A 22,999-nucleotide genomic window follows, 5' to 3' on the forward strand; every position below is an offset into this window, starting at 1 on the left:
AAATCTTTGTGACTTTGGTTGGACAAAAAGAAAAAATTTATTAAACATCATCAAAAGTAAAACTACTCTTTGGAAGACATAACAGGAGAATGACAGAAGAAGGCACAGATTGGGAGAAAGTATGTGTAAAGTATATACCTGATATCAAGAATTTATATTCAGGGTACCTGGCTGGCTAAGTGGGAAGAGCATGAGACTCTTGATCTCACTCACGGTCATGAGTTCAAGCCCCATGTTGGGTGGAGACATCACTTAAAAATTTAAATAAATAAACGTAAAAAAACAAAACAAAACAACTTACATGCAGAAGATATAAAGAATTCCCAAAAGTTAGTAAGAGAACTAACAATCTAACTAAAAAAATTGGCAAAAGATAAGCAGACCTTTTATCAAAGTATACATTTGAAGGGCAAATAAGCACATGAAAGTTGTTCAGCAACGTTTGCTATGAGGGAAACCCCAACGGCAAGCACAGCGAGGTACCACTAGGCACCATCAGAATGGAAAGCATTTGAAATCGGCCACTCCATGTATCGGTGAGAACATGGAGGCCCTGGGACCCTTGTGCACTGTGCAAGGGGTTGTGAAATGGTATAACCACTTTGCAGAATAGTCTGGTGTTTTTTGGAGAGTTAAATATATGCCTTATGCTATGATCCAGCCATGCTACTCCTAGGTCTTTAACCAAGAGAGAGGAAAGCGTGAATCCATGCAGAAATCTGTACATGAATGTTCAAAGTGGTTTTGCCGTAGTTCAGAACTGGGAATAACTCAGAAATGTATCGCATAAGTGAACAAGGTCTGGTAGACCCCAACCACGGACTGTTACAGTGTGAAGGGATAGCCTGTTGCTGTGCCATATAATGTGGTTGAATCTCCAAAATATTATCCTTAGTGAGCGAAGTTAGACAAGAAATGACGACAGACTCCGATTCCACTTACGAGGTTCTAGAAGGGGTCAGACTCTGTGCCAGAAGGCAGATTATTGGTGGTGTGGTGCTGGAAGGAGTTACTAAGGGGCACAAGGACGTGTCTGCCATGGGTAGATCTTTTCATTGTCTTCTTCATCATGCTGATGGCTTGCACGGATGTGTGCGCACATCAGAGCTGATGAGACTGTACAGTTTAAATGCATACAGTTCATCGGGTCTCAGTAAAACTTAAAAATTGACGCTTCCGACTTTGAGGAGTATTTAATGCCCTTTGCCTCTTGTGGCTGGTTCTCACTATTCAGTGGGTGGTGAGGTGGATTAGCAGTTAGAATGGGGGAAGATTCGGCTTAGCTCAGTCAGCCAGCAGGTGCATCTAGCCCACTGAGCGCCCACGGGGCCGGCCACTACCCAGCCACTGCCGTGCCTGCAGCCAGAGGGACATGCTCATCACTGGGGGTACCCACGCTTTGTCCCCGATCCCAGGACTTGAAGATCATTTTCTCTTTTCACGAATCCTCTTGGAAACTGCACTGGATGCCTGTTCTCGTATGTTCCGCCCGTGAACGTCAGAAAACGGAGGCTGCGTGCTCTCTGAACCGTGTCTCCTGCTCTCCTGCAGGGCGCAGTCTTTCGCGGAGCGCCTGCGACTGGGCATCGCGGTGATTCACGGAGAAGCGCAGGACGCCGAGTCTGACCTGGTGGATGGACGACACTCCCCGCCCATGGTCAGGAGCGTGGCTGCCATCCACCCCAGCCTGGAGATCCCCAGTAAGTGTGCTGGCCCCTCTTTGTTACTTTCCTCTTTGCTTTCAAGGCTGCCTGAACGTATTGTCTTGCCACTGTGAATGGCCCCTTCTCTCGTTTTTTTAAGTTGGCAAAAACTGATTAATACCCCATCATTACAAGTGCATTTCTGAAGCCTTGTGGATCGTGGAGCCTTCTAGAAGCAATTTTTGTGATGATAACAAGAACGAGGAAGAGGCTTAGTTCTGCCATTTCAGGGAATTTCATCCATTCACTCAGCAATAGATCCTTGAGGAGAGATTAACACAAGCAAAAAATTGTGCATATTACCCCCAATAGTGTTACTTTGAATGCAGAATATGGGAAATGTCTAAATGGCTTTGCAGAGGGTAGGCCCTCGTAAGTTATCTTGTATCAGCACAAGTAAATATGCAACCCACTGAAATAGTTAAGCCTGGCTGGATACAAGAGAAAAATATGGAATATATGGGAATTGGCAGAATACAAGAGTGTATCCCTGTGCTTGTGTGAGGCCCCAGAGGGAGTACGAAAGGTGGCAAGATGGTGACACAGTGGGGCAGTTATGTGTGAATTTGTTTCTGTTTTAAGACACTTCCTTCGTGCTTTACTAACATCTTTTCAATTAAAAAAAGTTCTGCCTTTGCATCTGTTGGGGAAGAAAAACTTGTCCTCTGTCCTCTTTAGATTCAGACTTAGGGGCCTGCAAATCTCACAAGAGATAGATGAGCGCAGGAAAAGACAGGGTTTAGGATTGGGGGCAACTTACCAGGGGAAGCTGGCAAACAGGTGACTTTTAGAGAGATGGAGGGCCCTTAGCACAGAAGGGAGTTGGATGGTTTTGTGACCATGTCTGTCTGGGTGTGGTGCTGACTTCTAGTCTGGGTGGTAAGTTAGTCTTCCCTGGTTGTTCCTGGGAGGGGATTTTTTTTTTATTTTTTTTTTTAAATTTCTTATAAACATATAATATCTTTTTCCCCCAGGGGTACAGGTCTGTGAATCGCCAGGTTTACACACTTCACAGCACTCACCATAGCACATACCCTCCCCAATGTCCATAACCCCACCCTGCTTCTTCCAACCCCCCTCCCCCCAGCAACCCTCAGTTTGTTTTGTGAGATTAAGAGTCACTTATGGTTTGTCTCCCTCCCAATCCCATCTTGTTTCATTTATTCTTCTCCTACCCCCTTAACCCCCCATGTTGCATCTCCACTTCCTCAAATCAGGGAGATCATATGATAGTTGTCTTTCTCCGATTGACTGGGAGGGGATTTATGACATTTGAATTCTTTCGAGTTCTTTTGGGGAGCTCTGCTTTTCAACCGGAAGGGGTTTCAGGAGCTCCTGTGCCTTCAGCTGAGAATCATTTTCATGCCACCGTGGCATATTCTGCAGCCCTTTAGGTTCTTGCTTTGCCCAGGAGGTGGCTCATTTGCAAATAGAGAACACTTGAGAGAAGGAAAACTGTAATGGGGCTTGCTGGAGGAAGCTGAGGTTGGGACCGCGCCTGGGGATCTCGGTGGGCTGAGGTGGAGAGAGCCAGCGTCCAGAGGTCGGTTAGATCAGGGAGCCAGGACTGCCTACAGAGGCAAGAGGGCAGCCTCTGGGGGCAAGGGCTGGGGCGTGTGTCTAGCCCCGGTGTGACCAGGAAGGACATTGTCCTGACTGTTGGAAGGTCCTTGGGGAAAAAGATGGGGGTAAGATGGCAGGAATCTGCTGCAGGGGGTGGGAGGGTTTTCAATGCCAGGTCTTTAACTTGCATTACAAAAGGCTGCGGAGTTCTCTGGAGCTGGCGCTGTGGGTATCTTCAGTGTCTTCTGAAGTCCAAGCCGGCGCTGGGTGTTAGATTGCAGGGAAGAGAGGCAAGAGATAGGGAGGGCGGATCTGGAGGCTGATAGAGTTACACAGATGCACCATGGGAGGGCTTTGACCTCGGGCTGGGCTGGTCTATGCTGTCCTGTCCAACCCAGTGGCCCCCTGTCCACTGGAATGGGGTGAATGGGAACCCGGTGTGCAGGGAATGTGAAGGACACGCACTCTGGGTGTGAAAACCATAGTGTGAAAGATCTTTATTAATCAGTTTTTTATTGAGTCCCTGTTGAAATGATTAATTGACATATTGGATTAAATAAAATGTATTATTAAAATTAGTTTCACCTATTTCTTTGTGCTTTTGTAATGTGGCTGCTAGAAAATTTAACATGACATCCATGGCTTCCATTTGTGACTTAGCATATATCACTGCCCTGGGAGTCTAGCAGTGGGCTCACTGGACAGGAAGGCCTGTGCTCTCTCATTTCATCTTGGGAGCTGGCGCTCTCCTACTGTGCTGGGAGTTTAAAGAGGCGAGAGGGGGCACCTGGGTGGCTCAGTTGTTAGGCGTCTGCCTTCAGCTCAGGTCATGATCCGGGGGTCCTGGGATGGATCAGTGGGGAGTCTGCTTCTCCCTTGGACCCTCACCCCACTTGTGCTTTCTGTCTCAAATGAGTAAGTAAATATCTTTAAAAAAAAAAACAAAAAACAAAAAACGAGGAGAGAGAGCTGGGGCTGGAGCCAGGGTTTGGGATTTGCTAATCAGGCCCCACATTAGCGCGTGCACCTCACTGCAAGGCTGCTGGGCACTCAGGCCTATGGCTGGCCTTGCCTTCAGAGCCCACGTCTGCTCAGTGAGGGGCAGTGTCAGGCAGCCCTACAGGGCTCTACAGGGATGAGCCCATTCCCTGAGCTCTGGGCAGGGGGGAAGCACATTCCCATTCAGCTTTGCAGTAACGTCAGCTATGTTCAGGAACGTTTAAGCAAGATGAAGCAGCTCCTTTTAACTTCTGGGCTTTAGTTTTAAGTATGGTCTTAGCCGGTTATTTCTGGGCTGGAGAGATGGAGCTACGGGTCTCCCATGTAAAAACAAGGGGCCAGGGCTTTCTGACATTTCTTTTATGTTTCAGCTTGTTTCATCATGATTGTAACATTTCTATGTTTACATTTTGACTCAAGCAGTGAGAGGATTTGGGGGAGAATATACCAGGATTTGTTGAACTTCTTTTGCACATTCGCTGGCCTGGCCGTCTAGACTTCTTTAAATTGGTAGCAAGTAGATGTATGCAAATAGACATATGGAGGCAGTAGAAAGCATTATTCCTCTGCCGCTTCACACGTATATTTTGAGATTGTGATGACATCAAAAGATTTTAATATTCAGCATTATATTTAAAAAATTAGTTGTATTTTCTGGTTTCTTACAGAAAGAAAATGCCAACTAAAAAAGAAAACAGTACTTCTCCAGAATAGGAACACATTATATAAATGATTCAAAACATTAGAGTGTGTAAAGGAAGAAAACGCTCATCAACACTAAATCCAGACACACAGCATTTTTACCTTCTGCTGGGGCTCTTCCCATGGTTTCCTTCCTTGGGTTACAGAGCTGCAGTGCCGACAGGCACAGATTCCATAACACACCCTCTCCCAGGTGATTGAAAACTTGCATGAACAGCAGTTTTAAGGGCTGTCGAAAATCCCATCTGCGGATGTGGCTGAAACCCAAGCCCAGTCAGGGTCTAGCAGGTGTGTTTTCACACGCAGGTGTGTGCCTTTTTTTTTTTTTTTCCCTAAGATTTTATTTATTTTAGAGAGAGTGAACGGTGGGGATGAGCAGAGGGAGAGGGAGAGACTCCAGCAGGCCCCACGCTGATTGCGGAGCCCCATGCGGGGCTTGATCTTACAACCCTGAAGTTATGACCCCAGCCAAAGCAAGAGTCAGATGCTTAGCCTGCTGAGCCACCCAGGTGCCCCGATGTTTGTACCTGTCCTTTCCCAGTGTAATGTTTCAGTGGATGGGTAAACTCTTGCTCTGTACCTGAGCTTATGTGTGAGATTTATGAACTCAAAGGTAAGACTGTTCATACGGCTCTTTGTCAGGCCGATTCCCTAAAGGCTACACTGTTGTACTCTTTTTCCAGTCCTGGGGTCAGGTGCCTGGGAAAGGAAGTGTGGAAAGTGTAAAAAATTCAGTTTTGGGATTTATCTTGCTTTGTTTGGTTTTACATTTCTGTTGTCCTTCCCCCTGTTCCCCCCCACCCCCCTCCACCTAGGATCACATGACATTTAATTGTCCTATGTCTTTAGCCTCCTTCAGTCCACAGCATTGGTTCTCAACTGGGGTTGGGGGGGTTGCCATGGATTTTGTCCCATTGAGCACACTTGGTTAGAGATGTCTGCTGACATTTTTGGTGGTCATAATTGAGGGGACCAAGGATGCCATAAATATCCCGTAACACACAGGACAGCTCCCACCACAAAGAATGATCTGACCCTAAATGTGACTGGTGCCCAGGCTGAGAAGCTCTGATCTGGAGTGCTCCTTCTTTTTTCCTTTGGTGACACTGACTTTTCTTCCAGAACTGTAAGTGAGGGATGTCTGGGTGGTCAGTTGGTTAAGCATCTGCCTTTGGCTCAGGTCATGATCTCTGGGTCCTGGGATTTGATTCCTGCATCATTGGGCTCCTTGCTCTGTGGGAAGTCTGCTTTTCCCTCTGCCCGCTGCTCCCCCTGCTTGTGCTCTCTTTCCCTGCCTAACAAATAAATAAAATCCTTAAAAATAAGTAAAAAATAAAAATTGAAGTGAAATTTACATAATAAAATCACATAATAGTTGTTTTAAAGTATACAGTTCACTGGCATTTAGTACATTTGCAGTTCTGTGCAACAAGTATACAGTTCACTGGCATTTAGTACATTTGCAGTTCTGTGCAACCCCCGTATCTTTTAAGTTTCAAACATTTCATGACCCCAGGGAACACCCTTACACACTGAATGATCACACCCCACGCCTCTTGCCCCCACTAATCTGCTTTCTGTTCTAATGACTTTGCCTGTTCCGGACATTGCATATAAATGGAATCATCCACACTGCCTTTGTTGTTCATTCATGTCTTTGTGTGTATCGGGACTTAATTTCTTTTGATGGCTGAGTAATATTCCATTGTGTATGGATATGCCGCAGTGTGTTGTGCTTTCATCTGCTGATAGACACTGGAGTTGTTTCAACCTTTGGCTATGAGGCTGTTACATTTTTGTTCATGTGCAAATTTCTTCCCAACCTGATTTCATTTCTCCAGAGTCTATACCTAGGATTACAGTTGCTGGATCATATGGTAATTTTATGTTAACTTTTTTTTTTTTAATTTTTTTATTTTTTATAAATATATATTTTTATCCCCAGGGATACAGGTCTGTGAATCACCAGGTTTACACACTTCACAGCACTCACCAAAGCACATACCCTCCCCAATGTCCATAACCCCACCCACTTCTCCCAACCCCCCTCCCCCCAGCAACTCTCAGTTTGTTTTGTGAGATTAAGAGTCATTTATGGTTTGTCTCCCTCCCAATCCCATCTTGTCTCATTTATTCTTCTCCTACCCACTTAAGCCCCCATGTTGCATCACCACTTCCTCATATCAGGGAGATCATATGATAGTTGTCTTTCTCCGCTTGACTTATTTCGCTGAGCATGATACGCTCTAGTTCCATCCATGTTGTCGCAAATGGCAAGATTTCGTTTCTTTTGATGGCTGCATAGTATTCCATTGTGTATATATACCACCTCTTCTTGATCCATTCATCTGTTGATGGGCATCTAGGTTCTTTCCATAGTTTGGCTATTGTGGACATTGCTGCTATAAACATTCGGGTGCACGTGCCCCTTTGGATCACTACGTTTGTATCTTTAGGGTAAATACCCAGTAGTGCAATTGCTGGGTCATAGGGCAGTTCTATTTTCAACATTTTGAGGAACCTCCATGCTGTTTTCCAGAGTGGTTGCACCAGCTTGCATTCCCACCAACAGTGTAGGAGGGTTCCCCTTTCTCCACATCCTCGCCAGCATCTGTCATATCCTGACCTGTTGATTTTAGCCATTCTGACTGGTGTGAGGTGAAATCTCATTGTGGTTTTGATTTGTATTTCCCTGATGCCGAGTGATATGGAGCACTTTTTCATGTGTCTGTTGGCCATCTGGATGTCTTCTTTGCAGAAATGTCTGTTCATGTCCTCTGCCCATTTCTTGATTGGATTATTTGTTCTTTGGGTGTTGAGTTTGCTAAGTTCTTTATAGATTTTGGACACTAGTCCTTTATCTGATATGTCGTTTGCAAATATCTTCTCCCATTCTGTCAGTTGTCTTTTGGTTTTGTTAACTGTTTCCTTTGCTGTGCAAAAGCTTTTGATTTTGATGAAATCCCAAAAGTTCATTTTTGCCCTTGCTTCCCTTGCCTTTGGCGATGTTCCTAGGAAGATGTTGCTGCGGCTGAGGTCGAAGAGGTTGCTGCCTGTGTTCTCCTCAAGGATTTTGATGGATTCCTTTCTCACATTGAGGTCCTTCATCCATTTTGAGTCTATTTTTGTGTGTGGTGTAAGGAAATGGTCCAATTTCATTTTTCTGCATGTGGCTGTCCAATTTTCCCAGCACCATTTATTGAAGAGGCTGTCTTTTTTCCATTGGACATTCTTTCCTGCTTTGTCGAAGATTAGTTGACCATAGAGTTGGGGGTCTATTTCTGGGCTCTCTATTCTGTTCCATTGATCTATGTGTCTGTTTTTGTGCCAATACCATGCTGTCTTGATGATGACAGCTTTGTAATAGAGCTTGAAGTCCGGAATTGTGATGCCACCAACTTTGGCTTTCTTTTTCAATATTCCTGTGGCTATTCGAGGTCTTTTCTGGTTCCATATAAATTTTAGGATTATTTGTTCCATTTCTTTGAAAAAGATGGATGGTACTTTGATAGGAATTGCATTAAATGTGTAGATTGCTTTAGGTAGCATAGACATTTTCACAATATTTATTCTTCCAATCCAGGAGCATGGAACATTTTTCCATTTCTTTGTGTCTTCCTCAATTTCTTTCATGAGTACTTTATAGTTTTCTGAGTATAGATTCTTAGCCTCTTTGGTTAGGTTTATTCCTAGGTATCTTATGGTCTGGGGTGCAATTGTAAATGGGATTGACTCCTTAATTTCTCTTTCTTCTGTCTTGTTGTTGGTGTAGAGAAATGCAACTGATTTCTGTGCATTGATTTTATATCCTGACACTTTACTGAATTCCTGTACAAGGTCTAGCAGTTTTGGAGTGGAGTCTTTTGGGTTTTCCACATATAGTATCATATCATCTGCGAAGAATGATAGTTTGACTTCTTCTTTGCCGATTTGGATGCCTTTAATTTCCTTTTGTTGTCTGATTGCTGAGGCTAGGACTTCTAGTACTATGTTGAATAGCAGTGGTGATAATGGACATCCTTGCCGTGTTCCTGACCTTAGCGGAAAAGCTTTCAGTTTTTCTCCATTGAGAATGATATTTGCAGTGGGTTTTTCATAGATGGCTTTGATGATATTGAGGTATGTGCCCTCTATCTCTACACTTTGAAGGGTTTTGATCAGGAAGGGATGCTGTACTTTGTCAAATGCTTTTTCAGCATCTATTGAGAGTATCATATGGTTCTTGTTCTTTCTTTTATTGATGTGTTGTATCACATTGACTGATTTGCGGATGTTGAACCAACCTTGCAGCCCTGGGATAAATCCCACTTGGTCGTGGTGAATAATCCTTTTAATGTACTGTTGAATCCTATTGGCTAGTATTTTGGTGAGAATTTTTGCATCTGTGTTCATCAAGGATATTGGTCTATAGCTCTCTTTTTGGATGGGGTCCTTGTCTGGTTTTGGGATCAAGGTGATGTCGGCCTCATAAAATGAGTTTGGAAGTTTTCCTTCCATTTCTATTTTTTGGAACAGTTTCAGGAGAATAGGAATTAGTTCTTCTTTAAATGTTTGGTAGAATTCCCCCGGGAAGCCGTCTGGCCCTGGGCTTTTGTTTGTTTGGAGATTTTTAATGACTGTTTCAATCTCCTTACTGGTTATGGGTCTGTTCAGGCTTTCTATTTCTTCCTGGTTCAGTTGTGGTAGTTTATATGTTTCTAGGAATGCATCCATTTCTTCCAAATTGTCAAATTTGTTGGCGTAGAGTTGTTCATAGTATGTTCTTATAATTGTTTGTATTTCTTTGGTGTTAGTTGTGATCTCTCCTCTTTCATTCATGATTTTATTTATTTGGGTCCTTTCTCTTTTCTTTTTGATAAGTCTGGCCAGGGGTTTATCAATTTTATTAATTCTTTCGAAGAACCAGCTCCTAGTTTCGTTGATTTGTTCTATTGTTTTTTTGGTTTCTGTTTCATTGATTTCTGCTCTGATCTTTATGATTTCTCTTCTCCTGCTGGGCTTAGGGTTTCTTTCTTGTTCTTTTTCCAGCTCCTTTAGGTGTAGGGTTAGGTTGTGTACCTGAGACCTTTCTTGTTTCTTGAGAAAAGCTTGTACCGCTATATATTTTCCTCTCAGGACTGCCTTTGTTGCATCCCACAGATTTTGCACTGTTGTGTTTTCATTATCATTTGTCTCCATGATTTTTTTCAATTCTTCTTTAATTTCCCGGTTGACCCCTTCATTCTTTAGAAGGATGCTGTTTAGTCTCCATGTATTTGGGTTCTTTCCAAACTTCCTCTTTTGGTTGAGTTCTAGCTTCAGAGCATTGTGGTCTGAAAATATGCAGGGAATGATCCCAATCTTTTGATACCGGTTGAGTCCTGATTTAGGACCGAGGATGTGATCTATTCTGGAGAATGTTCCATGTGCACTAGAGAAGAATGTATATTCTGCTGCTTTGGGATGAAATGTTCTGAATATATCTGTGATGTCCATCTCGTCCAGTGTGTTGTTTAAGGCCCTTATTTCCTTGCTGATCTTTTGCTTGGATGATCTGTCCATTTCAGTGAGGGGAGTGTTAAAGTCCCCTACTATTATTGTATAATTGTTGATGTGTTTCTTTGATTTTGTTATTAATTGGTTTATATAGTTGGCTGCTCCCACGTTGGGGGCATAGATATTTAAAATTGTTAGATCTTCTTGTTGGATAGACCCTTTGAGTATGATAAAGTGTCCTTCCTCATCTCTTATTATAGTCTTTGGCTTAAAATCTAATTGATCTGATATAAGGATTGCCACTCCTGCTTTCTTCATATGTCCATTAGCATGGTAAATTCTTTTCCATCCCCTCACTTTAAATCTGGAGGTGTCTTCGGGCTTAAAATGAGTTTCTTGGAGGCAACATATAGATGGGTTTTGTTTTTTTATCCATTCTGATACCCTGTGTCTTTTGATTGGGGCATTTAGCCCATTAACGTTCAGGGTAACTATTGAGAGATATGAATTTAGTGCCATTGTATTGCCTGTAAGGTGACTGTTACTGTATATTGTTTCTGTTCCTTTCTGATCTACCACTTGTAGGCTCTCTCTTTCCTTAGAGGACCTCTTTCAACATTTCCTGTAGAGCTGGTTTGGTGTTTGCAAATTCTTTCAGTTTTTGTTTGTCCTGGAAGCTTTTAATCTCTCCTTCTATTTTCAATGATAGCCTAGCTGGATATAGTATTCTTGGCTGCATGTTTTTCTCATTTAATGCTCTGAAAATATCATGCCAGCTCTTTCTGGCCTGCCAGGTCTCTGTGGATAAGTCAGCTGCCAATCTAATATTTTTACCATTGTATGTTACAGACTTCTTTTCCCGGGCTGCTTTCAGGATTTTCTCTTTGTCACTAAGACTTGTAAATTTTACTATTAGGTGATGTGGTGTGGGCCTATTCTTATTGATTTTGAGGGGCGTTCTCTGAACCTCCTGAATTTTGATGCTCGTTCCCTTTGCCATATTGGGGAAATTCTCCCCAATAATTCTCTCCAGTATACCTTCTGCTCCCCTCTCTCTTTTTTCTTCTTCTGGAATCCCAATTATTCTAATGTTGTTTCGTCTTATGGTGTCACTTATCTCTCGAATTCTGCCCTCGTGGTCCAGTAGCTGTTTGTCCCTCTTTTGCTCAGCTTCTTTATTCTCTGTCATTTGGTCTTCTAGATTGCTAATTCTTTCTTCTGCCTCATTTATCCTAGCAGTGAGAGCCTCCATTTTTTATTGCACCTCATTAATAGCTTTTTTGATTTCAACTTGGTTAGATTTTAGTTCTTTTATTTCTCCAGAAAGGGCTTTTATATCTCCCGAGAGGGTTTCTCTAATATCTTCCATGCCTTTTTCGAGCCCGGCTAGAACCTTGAGAATTGTCATTCTGAATTCTAGATCTGACATATTGCCAATGTCTGTATTGATTAGGTCCCTAGCTTTCGGTACTGTCTCTTGTTCTTTTTTTTGTGGTGAATTTTTCCGCCTTGTCATTTTGTCCAGATAAGAGTATATGAAGGAGCAAGTAAAATACTAAAAGGGTGGCAACAACCCCAGGAAAATATGCTTTAACCAAATCAGAAGAGATCCCAAATCGTGAGGGGAGAGAAAGGGAATAAAAAGAGGTTCAAAATAAAGAAAGGAAAAAAAAAAGGAATTAAAAAAAAGAAAACAAAGAAAGAAAAGTATGAAAAAGAAAAAATATATATATTAGATAAACTAGTTTAAAAAAGTTAAAAATGAAAAGGGTAAAAGTTAAAAAAAATTTTTTTTAATTTAAAAAAATTAAAAAAAATTTTAAAAATTTAGCAAAAGTAGAGAAAAAAATGAAAAAGAAAAAAATTACTTTAATTGCAAGACTAAAAAATCACAGGGAGAAAGCCATGAGTTCCGTGCTTTGCTTTCTCCTCCTCTGGAATTCTGCTGCTCTCCTTGGTATTGAAACCGCACTCCTTGGTAGGTGAACTTGGTCTTGGCTGGATTTCTTGTTGATCTTCTGGGGGAGGGGCCTGGTGTAGTGATTCTCAAGTGTCTTTGCCCCAGGCGGAATTGCACTGCCCTTACCAGGGGCCGGGCTGAGTAATCGCTGGGGTTTGATTTCAGGAGCTTTTGTTCCCTGAGCGCTTTCCGTAGAGTTCCGGAGGACGGGAATACAAATGGCGGCCTCCTGGTCTCCGGCCCGGAGGAGCCGAGAGCCCGGGGCCCCACTCCTCAGTGCGCCCTCAGAGAACAGCGCCCAGTAATTCCCGTCTGCCTGACCTCCGGCCGAGCTCCGAGCTCACCGAGCCTGCGGCCGGTTCAATGTAACCCCAAGCTGCAAGCTCACTGTCGGCTCTGTCTCTGCAGCCAGCTTTCTCGCTCCAATACCCGCAAGCTCTGCAACACTCAGACACCCCCGATCCTTCTGTGACCCTGCGGGACCTGAGGCCACACTGAACCCGCGTGGGCTTCGTCCCGGTTTAGCCTCTGGAGCGATGTCCGTCAGCGGAACCGACTTTTAAAAGTCCTGATTTTGTGCTCCGCTGCTCCGCCGCTTGCCGGGAGCCGGCCCCTCCCCCCGGGGTCTATTTTCCCGTCGCTTTGGATTCACTTCTCCGCCAGTCCTACCTTTCAGAAAGTGGTTGTTTTTCGGTTTCTAGAATTGCTGTTCTTCTTCTTTTCGATCTGCCGATGGATTTGCAGGTGTTTGCAATCTTTAGATAAGCTCTCTAGCTGATCTCCTGCTAGCTGAGATAGTCTCAGCCTGCTACTTCTCCGCCATCTTGACTCCTCCTCTTACGTTAACTTTTTGAGGAGCTACCCATCTGTTTTCCATCACAGCTGTACCATTTGACATTCCTCCCAGCAAAGGTTAAAGGTTCTGACTTCTCCACATCCTTACCAACACTGTTTTCTGATTTTTTAAAAAAAGATTTTATTTATCTATTTGACAGACAGAGATCACAAGTAGGCAGAGAGGCAGGCAGAGAGAAAGGGGGAAGCAGGCTCCCCGCCGAGCAGAGAGCCCGATGTGGGGCTCGATCCCAGGACCTGAGATCTTGACCTGAGCCGAAGGCAGAGGCTTTAACCCACTGAGCCACCCAGGCGCCCCAATATTTTCTGATTTTGTTGATGATCATCTGCCTGGTGGGTTGAAGGGTACTTTGTTAGTTTTGACCTGCATTTCTGTAATGGCTCATGATGTTTCATCTTTTCATGTGCTTGTCCATTTGTGTATCTTCTTGGGAGAAATTTCTGTTCAGATTTTTTTGCTTATTTTTGAATTGAGTTGTTTGTCCTTTTATAATTGAGTTGTAGGAGTTCTTCACATATTCTGGACGCTCGACTCTTAGTTGCAAATATGTATGTTTTCTTTCATTGTGTACTTTGTCTTCACTTTCCTGATGGTGTCCTTTGGTGCATGGAAACTTAATTTTGATGAAATCCATTTTTATCTGTTTTTCAGTCTATTGCTTGTCTTTTGGTGTCTTAGCTAAGAATCCTTTGCCAAATCTAAGGTCATAAGAATTTACTCCCATGTTTTCTACTTAGAGTTTTATAGCTTTAGCTTTTATTTTTAGGTCTTTGATCCATTTCGAGTTAATTTTTCAATATGGTGTGAGGTAAGAGTACAACTTCATTCTTTTATATGTGGATATCCAGTTTTCCCAGCACCACTTGTTAAAAACTGTTTCCTTTCCCCATCAAATGGCCTTGACACTCTTGTCAAAATTCAATTCTAAGTGTCCCTCAGTGGTTGAATGGTTAAAGAAAATGTGTATATATACAGTGGAGTATTATTCAGCTGTCAGTAGGAAATCCTGCCATTTATGGCAACATGGATGGACTCTGAGGATGTTGTGCTAAGTGAAATAAGTCAGAGAAGGACAGATACTGTATGGTGTCACTGACATGTAGAAGCTAAAGGAAAGGTCGAACTCATAGAAACAGACAATGGAATGGTAGTTGAGAGGTCCTGGGGGTGATGGATGAAATGGAGTTATAAAATGAACAGCTTCTGGGGACTCTAATGTGCATCATAGTGACTGTAGTTAATAATACTATATTATTTACTTGAAAGTTACTAAGAGTAGATTTTTTTCTTTTTAAAATTTTACTCATTTGGGGTGCCTGGGTGGCTCAGTGGATTAAAGCCTCCGCCTTCAGCTCAGGTCATGATCCCAGGGTCCTAGATTCGAGCCCCACATCGGGCTCTCTGCTCAGCGGCGACCCTGCTTCTCCCCTCTCACTCTGCCTGCCTCTCTGCCTACTTGTGATCTCTCTCTGTCAAATAAAAAAAAAATTTTTTTTTTTTTTTACTCATTTATTTGAGAGAGTAAGAGCACAAACTGGGGAGAGGCAGGCAGAGGGAGAAGCAGACTCCCTGCTGAGCAGGGAGCCTGTTGCGGGGCTTGATCCCAGGACCCCGAATCATGACCTGAACCAAAGGTAGATGCTTAACTGATGGAGCCACCCAGGTCCCTCTAAGAGAGTAGATTTTAAACATCCTAACCACACACACATAAAATGGTAATTATGTGAAGTGATGCGTATGTTAACTCATCTTATTGTGGTAATCATTTTGCAATATGTATGTGTATCAAATCATTATGTTGTACACAGTGTTATATGTCAATGACATATCAAGAACGCTGGGGGAAGAATCAATTGTAGATGTTTGGGTTTATTTGTGGACTCTTGGTTCTGTTTCATTGATCTGCTTATCTCTGTGCTTATGCAGGTACCATATTTGATTAATTGCCTTGTAATAAATTCTGAAATAGGGAAGTGTGAGTCCTGCATCTTTATTCTTTCTTTTTAAAAGATTTTTCTGGCTATTTGGGGTCCCTTTTATTTCGATATTTTAGGATTTTGGGGTCAGGTCATTTCTGCCAGAAAAGCAATTGGGATTCTGGTAAGGATTGCATTGAATCTGTAGATCACTTTGGGGAGCATTGCCATCTTACCAGTATTAATGCTTTGATCCATGAACATGGGATGTCTTTCCATTTATTTATGTTTTCTTTAATTTCTTCCAGCAATGTTTTATAGTTTCAGTGTACAGGTCTTTCACCTTTTTGGTTAAATTTATTTTTAGGGATTTTATTCTTTTCACTGCTTTTACAAGTAGAGTTGTTTTCCCAATTTCTCCTTCATTGCTCATGTGTAGAAACAACTGATTTTTGTGTGTTACCTTGCAGCTCTGGTGAATTGGTATGTTAGCTTTGGTAGTTCTTTGTGGATTCTTTGGTGTTTTTTTATAGGTAGGATCATGTCATTTGCTAGTAGGGATAGCTTTACTTCTTTCTGTTCGATCTGGATCCCTTTTATTTTTTTTCTTGCCTAATTACTGTGGCCAGTGCATCCAGTATCGTGTTGAGTAGCAGTGGTGAGAGCAGGCATCCCTGGCTTGTTCCAGATGATAGGGGGAAATTTTCAGTCTTTCATTAAGTAGGATGTCAGCTGTGAGTTTTTCATAGTTGCCCTTCAGGTTGAGGAAGTTCCCATCCATTTCTAGTTTCTGGCCCTTTTTATCATGAGACATTAACTTTTTAAAGGCTTTAATATAGAGATTTTTGTGTGTGTGTTTTATTCTGACCAGTGCTGATTCCTAAGGAAAAGCCCCCAATCACAGTTGTTGGCGATGTTGGAGGAAGGATTGCCATCATTGTGGTATGTAGATCTCTCTTCTTATTAGTCATTGTTGTATTTGCCATTATTATTCTTTTGAATTACTTGTTAATGGTGTGCGGATAGCCGTGTGGCCAGGTAAGTCTCCTTTAATTTGATACCTTGTGCTAAATGTTTACTTTGGTCCCCAAACTGAAAATTGTTATCACTAGTTTATTAAGAAATTATAACTAACTCCTTAGTTTCACTAAATGTTTGCAGCTGTTTGTCATACCACAGGAAATTGTTTTGCGATAAAGGTAGGATGCCAAATTGGTAACTGTTTAAAACACACATTCTCTTGCCCTTCCCAAAATCAGTGCTCAAAAGGAGTACATTTAGTGCCGATATCATTAAAACAACAATAATATGAACACGTGTGTGTACCCCATTGCTCCGCTTGGAAGCAGAACGTGGTCCTGTCCCCATGAGGCCACCTTGGCTCTTCCCTGGTCTTTCTTCCCTCTCCTCCCCGCAGAGGTTGTCAGCAACTCGAAAGTCACCATGCATGCCCTTACTTGCTGTTACATTCTGCCATGAGCGTACATACCCCTAAACGCTAGGTGGTTCTGTTTTTCATGTTCTTGCTGTTTGTATAATGAAGTCTTTGTGTACTTTATGACTTCCCTTCAGTGCTGGTTTGGGATTTCTCCATGTAGTAACATGTGGTTGCACATTGTGTTCTGTTTCTGGTACAACCATGACACGACCTACCTGATCTGCTCTCCAGGCAGTGAACGTACAGTTTCTCTCTTTTCAGATAATACTGGCTCTGAACAGTCTTATGCCTGTTTTCTGGACCATACGTGTACAACTTTCTTGGGTTCCTGGGAGTGGGGCAGTTGGGTCAGAAGGCACACAAATTTCCAACTTCCCTGACTGGTGCCAGCCTGTTTCCAGAGTGGTTGCTCCAGTTCACCAAGACTCCATGGTGGAGGCCCCTCGCTCTCTCCAGTGCTTGAGGTTTTGCTTGTGAATTTCTGAATCCACAAAATCTTTTCTGACTTCAAAGTCTCTGACATCATCTTCTAGAATAATAGCTGCCCATGAATTTATTCCCTATTTAACAAAATCTGTCATAATGAGATGCTGTGAATTCAGTAATGCCTTTGCCCCCTTTCTACTGCATTAAAAAAAAAACAAAAAAACCAAAACCCTTTTTATTTTGAAGTAATTTTGATTCATAGGAAGTAGGCCCTCCCCTCCCCCAAATCGTACAGGGAAGTCTTGGGTTCCTTGATCCAGCTTCCTTCTCCTTGCTTAACTGTGGTGCAGTAACAGAGTCTGGAAATGGAGGTTGCCACCACCCACTCAGCTGCTCCCAATAGCCCTGGTATGACATCACTGCCAGGTTCCTTCATGCTACTCCTTCATCTCCGGGTTCCTCCTTGCCCCCCTGATGCCTAACTTGTGGCGGTGGCTGACCTGTTCTCTGTCTTTATAATGGTGACTTCGAGAAAGTCATACAAGTGGAGAATACAGTCAGTCAGCCTTTAAGATTGATTTTTTTTTTTTTTCACTTAGCATGCTTCCTAGGGGATCCAGCCAAGTGGTTAAGTGGTTACGTATAGTAACACATCTTTTTAGGCTGCGCTGTTTTCCAGGCACGTCGGTGCCACGGTTGAACCACTGCAGGACATCTGAATTGTTTCTGGTTTTCTGCTACTAGAAATAAAACTGCTGTGCACATTTGTGTATAGGTTTTTGTGTGAACAGAGTTTTACTTTTTCTGGGCTAAATGGCCAAAGGTGCGAGTGGTGGCTTGCGCAGTGATTGCGAACACAGTTTTATAAGAACCCATCAAACTGTTTCCAAGTGGTTGTACCATTTTGCCAGTAACACTTTTAAAGTAATACCTATGTTTTTCTTCTTTGATCCTGGTAATACCGGTATACACATGAAAGGAATAATATATATGCATATAAAATAAATGCGTGAATACTTATTCAAGTCTAGCCTATGCTTGATACCCTAGTGGGCTTAAAGTAACTTTGGTAGCCTGGGTGTGATAGGAAAGACTGTGTTTTCCACTTCCTGTGTCTCTCTCCTGCATATCCCCTTTACAGCTCACACAAACGTGTGGGGTTTTTCTCTGTGATACCAGTTTCTTACCAGTAACTTGTCCTACAAGTTAACTGAGGTCTTTTTTTTTTTTAAGCTTTTATTTGAGAGAGCAAGCATGGGGGTGTGTGCAGAGAAAGAGTGCGTGGGAGCCCGATGTGGGGCTCCATCCCAGGACCCCAAAATCATGACCTGAGCCGAAGGCAGATGCTTAACCAACTGAGCCACCTAGGTGCCCCAATTTAACTCAGTACTGACACTGTCAACCCAGAGCTAGTGTCAGAGCCCTGCGGTTAAGGGTCAGTCCCACAAGACTTCTCCCACCCTACTTCCGATACCATTTGCACGTACGGCCCTGGGTTATGCGCAGCTTCTGTATGATTTGGCTACAAAGCAGAGGTTCCCATGACCCCTTCAGGCTGCATTAATTTGCTAGAGCGGCTCACAGAATTCAGCAGCTCACAGAACACTTGTATGGACTAGTTTATTAAAGGATGTTATAAGGGATACCAATGAGGAGATACATAGGGCGAGGTCTGGGGTTGTCCAGAGGACAGAATATTCTGTCCCCTTGGAGTTGGGGTATGTCACCATCCCAGTACGTGGATGTGTTCACCAGTCCAGAAACTCTCCAAACTCTGTACTTTTGGGGTTTTTATGGAGGTTTCATCAGGTAGGCATGATACATCATTAACTCCAATTCCAGCCTCCTCCCCTCTCTGGAGAATGGGGGTTGGAGGATGGAAATCCCAAACTTCTCCTCATGGAGTGGTCTTTCTGTGACAAGCCCCCATTCAGGATCCCACCGGGAGTTACCTCATCAGAATAAAAGATGCCCCTAGCGCTCTTATCACTTAGGAATTTACAAGGGTTTTAGGAACTCTCTGCCAGGAGCCTGGGGTGGAGACCTATATGTATATTTTCTATCCTGTCACACTGGGAGCCCCTGGCACCTAGGTGGGAAACCACTGGACTCTGTATTTTGTTAAAACACCATTAACCGGAGATGCCTGAGTGGCTCAGTGGGTTGGGCCGCTGCCTTCGGCTCAGGTCATGATCCCAGGGTTCTGGGATCGAGTCCCACATCGGGCTCCTTGCTTGGCGGGGAGCCTGCTTCTCCCTCTGCCTCTGTCTGCCTGTGCTCACTCGCTCTCTCTCCCTCTGTCTCTGACAAATAAATAAATAAAATCTTTTAAAAAAAAAAACAAACAAAAAAACACCATTAACTGTCTTTTCCATTTTAAAGCCATAGGTAGGCAAGTATATTTCCCATGTGCCCAGAGGAGATGATGTGGAAAATAAGGAGAACCAAGAGGAAAAGAGGAAAGGACTAGCTAGAGCCTAGCACTCTCTGGCAGTTTTGTTATGCATTTAAAAAAAAACAAAAACCCGGGGCACCTGGGTGGCTCAGTGGGTTAAGCCTCTGCCTTCGGCTCAGGTCATGATCTCAGGGTTCTGGGTTCTCTGCTCAGCAGGGAGCCTGCTTCCTCCTGTCTTTCTGCCTGCCTCTCTACCTACTTGAGATCTCTCTCTGTCAAATAAATAAATAAAATCTTAAAAAAACAAAACAAAAAAACCCTTCACGGGATGCCTGGGTGGCTCAGTCGGTTAAGTGTCTACTTTCGGCTCAGGTCATGACCCAGGATTCCTGGGATCCAGTCTTGCATGGGACTCCATGCCCCATGGGGAGTCTGCTTCTCCCTCTCCCTCTGCCATTCTCTTCTCTGTCAAATAAAATCTTTAAAAAACAAAACAAAAGACCTTCAGTGAACATTTCTGGAGCCTTTGCCCACTGAGGAAACAGTTCCAGACCCACAAGGGATAATGTGGAGATGGCAGCTCCAGGGAGCCCTCAATGTGGCCAAGAGGCCTGCGGGGAATGTTAGATGGGGCCGCAGGTCTGCTGGAGTGGAATGACACCCTTTGTTTTTCTGGATTTTGGGAACCCACCTTTGCCCCTGTGTTTATGCACCTTCTGCTCCCTCCATGACTTGACAGGATGACATCATCGATGATGTGGACAGCTTCCTCGCCGCGGCAGAGACCCTGAAGGAAAGGGGCGCATATAAGATCTTTGTGATGGCGACTCATGGCTTGTTGTCATCAGATGCTCCCCGGCTGATTGAAGAGTCTGCCATCGACGAGGTAACGGCCACGGCTCTGGGCACAGCTGCCCCGGCACCTGTGTGCCTCCCAGTCCCAGTTAGAGGGAGGGCGTTATTTTGTGGTTAAGAATGGATTCACAATGTGGGTTATGTTTGCGTTTCAAGGCCCGGAAGCCTGTCTTTTGCCCATGGTAATAGTTTTACTAACTCTCTAAATGGGGCGCGTGACACACGGTACCATGCACACTACCCCCTCCCTGACCCTCAGACTCCATCACAGGCCTGCAGGTTCTCCGTCTGCACCCCTTTTAGAAAGACAGGAAGCCCTGCCTCAGAAAGGTTAAGGGACTTCTTAAGGTTACACCGCTAGTAGGCTGAGCCTTTATGATGGCAAAGCCCGGCTCTCTTGCTGGGACAGACAGATGCCTGTGGTATGAAACTGGGAGGAAGGCACACAGCGTAGTTTTCCCAAGCTGCTTGTGGCTCCCTTGAGGCTGAAACAAGACCATCCCGGTTTCTCCCCCTGCTTTGTCTGCCCCCCACCCCAGGTCAGCCGGCTTATCTGCTTGTCCACTTCGACCGCATAAATCACATTTTTAATCTCTTTTAAGAAATGGAGGTGTTCTGTCCTGTAAATTCCTGAGTATTGAATTGTACATGGCTCAGACTCCTTTTACTTTTCCAAGTCCCACACTCTTCTCTTCAGTGGTCGATCTTGAGCCTGGCCCCGTGTTAATGGGCTCAAGGTGCCTTCTCACAGACAGAGGCCAGGGTGGTGTGGCCAGGATCACCCAGCCTCCTTACTCAGCGGGACAGATAATCCTAGGGGCCAAGAACACGTGAAAGGCATTCAGGGCCACAAACCGGATACAGAACTCCCATACTGAGTACACGGAGAGGTCTTCAGGCCTGAGGTAGCAGATCTCCTGGGCTGTCCACATGGTTCCCACGGGCGCTGTGTGCGGGCAGATTCGAGCGAGCAAGCCACAGGAATGTCGGGTGCCTGTGGGAGCAGAGTGGACTTTGGAGAGGAGACATAAAAGCTGCAGAAACGGACACAAGTGCACCTGAGTCTGGCCACCGGAGTCTTGAGGGGGAGGCTGCCTTTGTGGGTAGGCGCCCTTGTGTCTTGAGAGGGGCCTTATACCGATACCCAGGAGAGGAGTCAGGCCAGTGACTAATGGCTACACCAGGCTTCTGGGGCACCTGGGTGGCTCCATTGGTTAAAGCGCCTGCCTTCTGCTCAGGTCATGATCTGGGGCCCAGGATCGAACCCCGAGTCGGGCTCCCTGCTCGGCGGGGAATCTGCATCTCCCTTTCCTCCCTGTTCTCTGTCTGTCTCTCTCAAATAAATAAAATCTTTAAAAAGTAAAAGTAAAAAATAAATCAGTGGGGTTTCTGTGTTTACTCTGGTTAGGAAGCTCAGGTTTTTCCTATAAGCTTACAGGGTAAGCCGGGCAGGGGCAACAGCAGAGCCCCCAGTCAGGAGGTGGAAGCGGGGAGAGGCGGGGAGGCTGCCGTCCTCCTATTCTGGAGTACGAGCCCGTAGTGCTCGGGGCTGATGAACCAGGATTGGAAGTGGGATTTGTGGTTTGTTTTAGCAAATAACTTAAATGAAATGTGCAGAATAGACATCCATAAAGCAGTAGGCTAGTGGTTGCCAGGTCTTTGGGAAGGGGTGAGATGAGGAGTGACAGCAAAGGGGTGCAGGGTCTCTTTTTGGGGGATGTGCAAAACCCAGCTCCGAGTGTCCCGAACACCGGTGAAGCATACACTTTAAATGGCTGACTGGGTGATTCACGAATTATATCTCAGTAAAACTGGCACTATTTTATTTTATTTATTTATTTGTTTGTTTGTTTGTTTGTTTGACGGAGAGAGAGCGCACTCAAGCAGAGGGAGGGGCAGAGGGAGAGGGAGAAGCAGGCTCCGCGCTGAGGAGAGAGCCCGATATGGGACCCTGGGATCATGACCTGAGCCGAAGGCAGACACTTAACTGACTGAGCCACCCAGACTTCCCTCAAGTTGGTACTTCTAAAGCGTGGTTAGAATAGGCGTGGAAGATCCATTCCCCAGTGAGGGGGGTTGACGTGTGAAAAACCGGCCCTTACAGGGGAGCACGGGGCATGGAGCTCAGGCACAGCAGCCCTGCCCTGGGGTCGCCCCTTCTGCCGATTCTCTGAGGGGTGCCAAAAGGCCTGTGTTTGATACTGGCGGGTAGTGGTTCTGCTCTGTTGTTGTTGAATTTGAGAACTGTTCTCTTTTACGGGCCCTGATAATTTACGTGACCCTTCACGTTTCCGTTGTTGCCTCAGTTGCCAGGAATATCAGATACAAAAACAAGAGTCACAGGATCGGATGAGGCTAGGCTTTCATGTCCCTCGTGCTGGTTTGGAACAATCCTGACTGTCATTCTCTGTGTCACCAGTCTCGTGTGTGCGCGTCCTTATCATAAGCAGTCGTGAGGCTTATTTTAGAAGCAGGGAGTATAGATTATAAATAAAATTAAACAATCATTCCCATCCCCTGTTTTTTTAAAGACGGCTGAGTATTTTTATTTTATTTTTTTTCCATTTGTAGCTGCTGGAAAGTGCTTGTCTTTCTTTGATTTTTATCAAGTTTTAATTTTAAGAGAAACAGTTTTATTGAGATATAATTCACATACACTACAGTTCACCCTTTGAAAGTATAAGATTCACTGGTTTTTAGTGTACTCGCAG

The 22,999-nt window shown here is 44.2% G+C and overlaps 1 protein-coding gene across 2 annotated transcripts in view; it reads left to right on the top strand.

Moving 5' to 3' along the window:
- The window catches only part of PRPSAP2 (phosphoribosyl pyrophosphate synthetase associated protein 2), a 53,265-nt gene that overhangs the window by 29,199 nt on the left and 1,067 nt on the right, over positions 1–22,999 (top strand). For both annotated transcript variants that reach the window (XM_044249339.1, XM_044249340.1), the window contains 3 exons: positions 1,552–1,700; positions 16,046–16,116; positions 20,173–20,319. In XM_044249339.1, coding sequence (XP_044105274.1) covers positions 1,552–1,700; positions 16,046–16,116; positions 20,173–20,319 — 367 coding nt within the window. The remainder of the gene's footprint in view (positions 1–1,551; positions 1,701–16,045; positions 16,117–20,172; positions 20,320–22,999) is intronic.

Source organism: Neovison vison, chromosome 5, assembly GCF_020171115.1.
Source record: "Neovison vison isolate M4711 chromosome 5, ASM_NN_V1, whole genome shotgun sequence".
In the NCBI taxonomy this organism is placed as follows: domain Eukaryota; kingdom Metazoa; phylum Chordata; class Mammalia; order Carnivora; family Mustelidae; genus Neogale; species Neogale vison.